The following is an 8,616-nucleotide window of genomic DNA, read 5'->3' on the forward strand; positions in this document are numbered from 1 at the left end:
ATCACATGTGCCATTTTAGCATTAAAGGAAAGAAGTTGGTATTAAGAATGTGTCTTCCTGGATATCTTTGAATATGCTTACATTTCCATTTCTAGACCTGGCAGAAGACCCCTGGGATTTTTGTCTTTAATATGTTCAAAGAATAGTTTGGAGTCTGATGAACCTACTCATGTTTATAATAAGAAACGCCTAAAGCCTTTTATACCTACACTAAGACAGAATTTGAAAAGATCAAATCCACTCAATGAAAGCCAGAAAAAAACCCAAGAGTCCTCTGATCTGCTTCCATCTCCAAGTGTTGTTGTTAATACCGAATCTGAGAATATTGGCAGTTCACCAGCTCAGGTATGTGATAACTATCATATTTTATTATTTGTATAGAATGGGTTAGATATCAGACTCAACTAGGAAGAACATGGCAATTGTTATTTTCTTTTGGATGTCAGAAATTATGTCAGAGCATCGCTTGTCCATCTCCTCCCCGTCATACCTCATTATAAGGGAAAGAAGGTAGGTGTTGAATTAAGTTACAGCTCCTTTAGTACAGATCTATTAAGCTAGTCATAAATGGACACTTAACTGATATTCCTTTAATGCAAAGAAGTTTTTTAACCTGTGGAAGCAAAACAAAGCAGTAGTTTCATTCTTTTTGCCTTTGGGGAAATGTCCTGGCACCCATAAGAATTCAAGCAATGGTGTGGTGGCTGGGTGGCTCAGTCAGTTGAACATCTGACTTTGGCTCAGGTCATGATCCCACCGTTCATGTGTTTGAGCCCCCTTCAGGCTTGCTGCTGTCAGCACAGAGCCTGCTTTGGATCCTCTGTTCCCCTCTTTCTCTGTCCCTCCCCTGCACTTTATTTCTCTCACAAATAAATAAACATTAAAAAAAATTTAAAAAATTCAAGAAGTGGTAACATTAGAATTTGTATGTTTCATTTCTCTATATTCTGAAGCTGTTCATATGGCAACTACTGGGATGGAAAAATTCATGAACTTGTATCAAAAACTTTGGAAGAATATTGGGGTTGGTTACTTATGAACTCAACACAGGAAAGCTATTGGATAGCATGAGCCTCAAAAGGAGTACTTTTATAAAAACCATCTTTAAAAAATTTTTAAATGTTTTATATTTCCTAGAATTATTTTCTGAGACTAATATTTTATGAGTCTTTATTATTGCCAAATTTCTTTGGAGAACAGTTATTATAATTACCAGCAATGTAGCTATGCCAGTTAAATTACATTCTTGCCAGCATTAGATCTTACTCTTCAAAGTAAATTTTTTCTTAATTTATGTAACGGTAGAGGGTGGAAATGACATTTCATTTGTTTAATTTGCATTTCTTTAGTTATTAGTGGCTTGGTTGTTTCCCATACATTTACTACATTTTCTCTCTCTCTCTCTTGCTCTTTTTTTTTTTTTCTTCCTGTTTTGTTCCTATCTTTTGCTTATTTATAGCTTTTGGGATCTTAGTGGTTTGCTTACCAGTTTATGTCAGATCCTTAGGTAACAAAGCCACGTACCTTTAGCTCGTTGCTTCAAGTAATTTTTTCAAATTCATTTATTTTTTAAAATTTTGGAGGTTTTTTATGATGAATTCTAAATACATTTTACATAAAGAGGAATCACATTTTGCATTTCTGTAACTTTCTACTAAGGCAGCAAGGTCGGCAACATTAGACAGATTAATGGGAAGAATGTTCGTTGGTTTCTGTGCCAATTATCTGGAAGCCACTGCCTTCAGAGTCTGGACATGACGTCAAATACTGGGGAAGCAAACACACATTCACACATTCAATAACTGCCGTGACAGATGGAGAGAGAAGACATTGGGAGCAGACAGAAAGGCTGACTTTCATCAGATGCAGCATTTACTAAACTCCAGGCACTTGGACACCATGTTCATGGTTCCTACCATGTTACCCAGCAATGTGTAAAAATGTAATGACTCACTGAGCACTTACTATACTCAAGATTCTTGTCAAATACCTTCTTTTTTACACAAACATCCTTGTAAGATAGATATTGATGGTATTACTCCCACAGGCCCAGAAGGTTAAGTGACAGAAGGGCCCAAGTCCCACGGCTTCCATGAATTAGGTTAAGAATTTACTGAAATACTTTTTAACTACTTCAACAGCACCAAGCTGCCTCCAGGTTATATGGTTTATCCCCTGTTAGTATCATCATTACTCTCATTTACTTCATGGGTTTTTTTTTTTTTTTAATTTTTTTTTTTCAACGTTTATTTATTTTTGGGACAGAGAGAGACAGAGCATGAACGGGGGAGGGGCAGAGAGAGAGGGAGACACAGAATCGGAAGCAGGCTCCAGGCTCTGAGCCATCAGCCCAGAGCCTGACGCGGGGCTCGAACTCACGGACGGCGAGATCGTGACCTGGCTGAAGTCGGACGCTTAACCGACTGTGCCACCCAGGTGCCCCATTTCATGGGTTTTTTTTTTTACTTTATTTTTGAGAGAGAGAGGCAGAGAGAGAATCGCAAGGCTCAGCCCTGTCGGCGTCGAGTCCGACGTGGGGCTCAAACTCATGAGATCATGACCTGAGCCAAAACCAAGAATCAGACGCTTGGCCGAGTGAGTCAACCAGGCACCCCTACTTCCTGTTTTAAAATACAATTTTCATTTTTAGTAAAATATATTGTCAATAAAACTTTAAATTTCTACCATAAAAAAAATAAATAAAATTTTGGAGGTTTTTTAATATGCATAAGTTTTTTTTTTTTTTTACGTTTATTTATTTTTGAGAGATACAGAGTGTGAGTGGGGGTATGAGTTTTTCCCCAAGGTATAAAATGTTCAGTAATCAGTTTTAAAACGAACTCTGTTCATGGTTATTGACTTTGGTATAGAGTGAGGCAAGACTAATTCTCAAATTGCTATTTTATTATTTTTTGTGAATAAGTACTATATTCTACAGGTTTTCAAATTCATAATCTACAAAAAAAGTTTACAAAGTTTCTGACATCTGTCCTTTAGCTTCCTTGTTTCCCCTTTTTATAAGTGTATGCTGTTAATCAGCTGTTGGTTTACTTTTCCAGAGATGTTTTATGTGTACACAAATATAAACATTTTTCTTCTTTTTGCTTCATAAATAGCAGCATACTGTTCTTCCTTGCTGTTTTCACCATAACAGTCCGTCTTAAAGATCTTTGCAAAACAGTATATAAAGAGCTTACTCCTTCTCTGCCTCAGTCTCTCTCTCTTTTTTAAAATGTTTATTTTGAGAGAGAGCGTGGGTAGGGGAGAGGCAGAGAGACAGGCAGAGAGAAAGAGAATCCCAAGCACTCTCCACTATCAGCGCATAGCCCATCGCAGAGCTCCATCCCACCAACTGAGATCATGACCTGGGCTGAAATCAAGGGTTGGACGCTCAACCAACTGACCCACCCAGGCACCCCATCTTTTTTTTTTTTTTTTTTTTTTAATCTAAATTAAACTTTTTATTTTGGGATAATTGTAGACTCACATGCAGTTTTAAAAGACAATACAGAGATCCCATACACCTTTTATCCATTTTTCCCCAATGTTAACGTCTTGCAAAAGTATGGTACGGTATCACAACCAGGATAACAACAATACCACAGTCGAGCTACAAAAGAGTTCTGTCACCGCAGAGATTCTTTGTGTTGCTGTTTATAGACACACTTCCATTGCACTCCCTCTACTCTCCTTAACTTCTGGCAACCTGTTCTACACCATTAAATTTGTCATTCAAAGAATGTTATGTAAGTGGAATGTTGTATACAGTTGTGTAAATGGAATCATACCTTTGGAATTAGCTTTTTTCCCCACTCAGCATAGTTCCCTAGAGAGTCATCCAGATGGTTTTATGTATTTGTTCCTTTTTAATGCTGAATAGAATTCTCATGTTTATCCTTTCACCAGTTGAAGGACATCTGGGTTATTTTCAATTTTTGCCTATTATGGATAAAGCTGCTGTGAACATTCATATGCAAGTTCTTGTGTGGATGTAAGTTCATTTTTCAGGAATAAGTGCCCAAGAGTGCCCTCATTATTTTTAATGACTATATCATACTCCATTGTTTGTGTGTACCATAGAGCAATATTGGTCTCACACTGGTAACTTAGGTTATTCCTAATGATTTGGTAGTTCACATAATGTGGTAATATCTAACTTAGAAATGAGTGATTTTACACTTTTATCCATAGGTTGAATTCCTTCCTAGAAATAGAATTGCTGATCAAAAGGAATGAGCATTCTTTTGACAGATATTACTTGATTGCCTTCCATAGCGAATATATCCGTTTGTATTTTTATCAGTAGTATATGAGAGGGCCTTTTTCCTCACGCTAGCACATAATCAATTTTTTTCACTTATGACATTCTTCATAGATTTAATGAGTATATATGAGTGAAGTTGAGCACCTCTTCATGTATTTGAATCACTTGTTTTCTCTGAACCATCTGTTCGTATGTTTGGTTTATTAGGCTTTTTCATATTGATTTGTAGAAGCTCTTAAAGAAAACCTTTTGTGACAAAGGTTGTACATGGTTTTGTTTATTGTTTTTTTGTTTTTTTTTAACCTGTATGTCCTTTATCTTTTGATTTTGTGTATGTAGTTTTTGCCATGCAGATGTTTTTTATTTTTACATAGATGAATTTATCACTCTTTCCTTTTATGGCTTCTTCCTTTCTGGTCATTTAAAAAGACACTCCTTCTCCCTTATTCCAGGATTATGAAAGTGTTTTCCCATGATATTTTAGAGTAGATTATTTTTTTCAATGTTTATTTTTGAGAGAGACAGAGTGCAAGCAGGGAAGGGGCAGAGAGAGAGACACAGAATCCAAAGTAGGCTCAAGGCTCTGAGCTGTCAGCACAGACCCTGACACAGGGCTCAAACTCAGGATCATAATCTGACTTGAAGTCAGACACTTAACTGACTGAGCCACCCAGGAGCCCCTACATTTACATCTTATAATTAATCTAGAATTTATTTTGTTGAGGATATAGGTTTGACTTTTTTTTCCCCCTGAGATGGTTCTACAGTTGTCCAACATAATTTTTAAAATAATACAATTTTCCTTTTTTTTTTTTTTTTTGAAATGTCACTTTTCTCAGATACTAAATTTCCACCTGTATGTGTTGGGGATATTTCTAGTCTTTTTCATTGATACATATATCTGTTCCTATGTCTTAATTTGTCATAGATTTCTAAGTATGCTAATTTTTGATAGGATTGCTTTAATTTGTAATGTTTCCTTGAATACTGTTCTGTTTTGTGGGTCTATTCTATTTAAAAAAAAATTTTTTTTTAATGTTTATTTATTTTTGAGAGAGACAGAGCACGAGTTGGGGAGGGACAGAGAGGGAGACATAGAATCTGAAGCAGGTTCCAGGCTCTGAACTGTCAGCACAGAGCCCAACGCAGGCCTCAAACTCACAAGCCGTGAGACCATGACCTGAGCCGAAGCTGGCTGCTTAATCAACTGAGCCACCCAGGCGCTCCATGGGTCTGTCTCTTCTTATGCAGATTATTAAAACTTTTCATTGCAGATTTGATAATGTTAGTTTTTTCTATATTAAAATTTTTTTGTGGAAATTAGGGTAAAATAATGGACCTTGTGTATACTGTAATTAATCTAATCATGCCTGCTGTTTTATGTTGAGTCCAGTTTTATTAAAACTAATGCTTGAAAGGTTACCTTATTCATAAAACTCTTACTATGTTTTGTATTGTTTCCCTAATATAACAGCATAGAAATGAAATTATTTGGTCAATGAGCATGAACATACTTAAAACTCTCACTGTATTGCTTTGTGGTAGTTTAAACTGATAGGGAAAAGCAGTATCAATTTAGACTACCACTACCAATATATAAATGTTATATTGCATGCTTATTATTATTTTTTTTAATCTTTTTAGGTTTCTTATGATCGTCCCTTACCAAAAGAGGAATGTAAAACTGGCCAAACCCGGGCACCTGAAGAGGGGCCAACCACAGTCTCTGAATATTTTTTTAGTGATATATTTATTGAAGTGGATGAAACATAGTAAAAGTCTTTTTTGTTGTTTGTTTGTTTTTTTTTTCAAAGTCTAGGATTTCCAGAGTCAATTATATCACCTAAGCAGTATTTAGAAAAAAGCATCACTGGCTGTTTTTCTTTAGATTGACTTTAAATATTTAATGAGCTTGATTTGAAGCTTTTATAATCATTGGAAAACATTGCTGAGGTTCCTTTCATTCTGATTGATTCAGCATTTTGGAAATACAAAGCAATTAAGACTGCTTCTGAGACAGAAAAAGCTTCTCTTGTTTACATTTTTACTCTTCCTGTGCTGAACATACATGGACATTCTGGAGTGTTTTGGATAAATGTTTATGTATAAATCACAGTGCCCAAGTATTCGGAGGTGGATTGTATTTAACACTTAGTGAACTTCTTTTGTAAAGGTTTTTTTCTGGGGTCTTTTTTTGGGGGTGGGAGGTTTTTTTGTTGTTGTTGTTGTTGTTGTTCTTTGTTGGTTTTGCGGAAGGCCTTTTCAGTTGCCTCTCGGTATATGAAAGCATATTGTGAAACTCCACTTTAGTATGGTAAATGTTAAAAACTTTTCTATTTTCATCTATTTGACTGGAAAATATGTATTTTTCTAATTGATGTTGATGTAACATTAGTCCTAATTGAACAAGTAAGTAGTATTTAAACTTATTATTTATAAAGACGAAACATCAAAAAGTTTATTTATTTTTAAATTGTTTATTTAAAAGAATATTCAGTTTTAATTATTTTCACCACTCAGATTATGGGTAAAGAAGGCATTGAGAAATTTATGTTTGTCCCTTTTCCCTCTTTAATTTTAAAGATATTTAAAGTTATATCACTAAAGTATTTGGATAGTATATGTTTTGAATACATTTTTTCTCATAGTTTAGTATATTGAATTTGTACTGTGAATTTTTGGTTTTTGTTATTTCTTGGATAATCTCAGGATTTGATTGGGGGAAAAACCCTTAATTTATGAGGGAGATTTACATACAAAACTCAATCCCCTTTACACATACATATGCTTATACACATTCCTGTTTTAAAAAACTGATTTCTTGATAGTTTTTTTCCCCCATTAAATTTTGCTTAAGGAACACTCAGACCTTTAAGCATCGAACATAATTGTGATGTTAAAGCAGAAAATAAGAGAATAAGATTTTGTTCAGTGATTATCATCAGTATTAATTTAAGGGTTGTTTTTAATTTTGAAATTTTGTTATTTACATATGTAATTCCATTATCCACCCAAGCAAATCTTTGGTGGTGGTTCACATCAAACTTCTTAAAAGCAAATTTAATCTTCTATTTGAAAAGCCTCAGAGCAGGAGTCAAAATATTTTCCAGAAAATATTTTTGAACTTGTGGGCCAGAAGGAATCTGTGGCAACTACTAAACTCTGCTATTTCAGTGTGCAAATAGCCAGGGGACACTTAAGTGATTGACATGGCTGGATTGGGCTTTTAGTTTGACCCCTACGTTAGACAGCAATTTTCATACCTTAAGGTGCTGACATCTTTATCTTATCTATGAAATATTCATCATTGAAGTTATGAGTTGTGCATCACAGTTAAAACTGTGTTGATTGATTGCATTACAAAATGATCAGTATTTCAGCTGGGAAAATATTTTAATGTCTAGATAACTGTATATTGAAAAAAATTGTGGCCAGTTTTTGAGTTCATTAGTAAAATCGGATATGGCTCAACAATAACAGCTTATTCATTGCTTTACAGTGAAATTTACAATTTAACTTTTTTGTCATAAAGGAAGATCTATAAATCTGGGTGGAAATTCTCAATAGGTATGCATTAATTTATTTTGTGTGATTAAGATGTCACAAAAAAATCATGGTATTAAATCACATTGCCATTTTAATGCCCTGTTTTTATAAAATTTTTTAAAGTCTCATATTCTGAAAGTTTCTTTCATTCAGTTAATGTTAGTTTCAGTGTTAAGTTGCCACAGTTAAACTTTTATTTTATCCCTTGTGTAATATTTATTTTTTAACTTTGCTAACATCTGTCTCATACATCTATAATGAATTGGTTTTATGGAAGATATAATTTCTTACTGTATAAGAAATAATTTTATCTTTGGGCATTCATTGTGTTAGAGAATCAAGTCAGCCAGCTAAATTGTCCTACTATTATATCCTTAAAACTAATCTGGGAAAATGAGAAAACGTAATCAGTGTCTTTACCTTACAAGGTGGAAAGAATTAGTCACACCTATATTTAATCTGATTCATGTAAAGATGATGTTGTGAAGAATTGTATAAATCTTAAAAGAGGTATGAATAATGGTTTTGTTTTCTTGACTTTTCCTCCTGAAAACTTAGGTCTTAGCAAGCAATCAACATGATGGTTTAAAAGCCTAATTGTTGGTAAATGATTGAGGCACAGATAAAATTATGAATATCCACTGTTGACCATATTATTTGAAATAGAAGTGACCATGTGTATACTCTCTTGCTTGAAGGAGTTTTTGACAAAAAGCAATATCTGTCATTTGTAAATTTTCTTGTTCTAAAGAAAGCAGTTATGTTCTATAGGTATAAATTATGTAAATAAAAGTTATTTTATACTA

The 8,616-nt window shown here is 34.2% G+C and overlaps 1 protein-coding gene across 2 annotated transcripts in view; it reads left to right on the forward strand.

The window, feature by feature from the left end:
* BDP1 (B double prime 1, subunit of RNA polymerase III transcription initiation factor IIIB) overlaps positions 1 to 8,616 on the forward strand; it is an 89,124-nt gene extending 80,508 nt beyond the window's left edge. For both annotated transcript variants that reach the window (XM_047862993.1, XM_047862919.1), the window contains 2 exons: positions 96 to 345; positions 5,909 to 8,616. In XM_047862993.1, coding sequence (XP_047718949.1) covers positions 96 to 345; positions 5,909 to 6,037 — 379 coding nt within the window. In that variant the 3' untranslated portion in view covers positions 6,038 to 8,616. The remainder of the gene's footprint in view (positions 1 to 95; positions 346 to 5,908) is intronic.

The sequence above is a fragment of the Prionailurus viverrinus genome, chromosome A1 (assembly GCF_022837055.1).
Source record: "Prionailurus viverrinus isolate Anna chromosome A1, UM_Priviv_1.0, whole genome shotgun sequence".
Classification (NCBI taxonomy): Eukaryota; Metazoa; Chordata; class Mammalia; order Carnivora; family Felidae; genus Prionailurus; species Prionailurus viverrinus.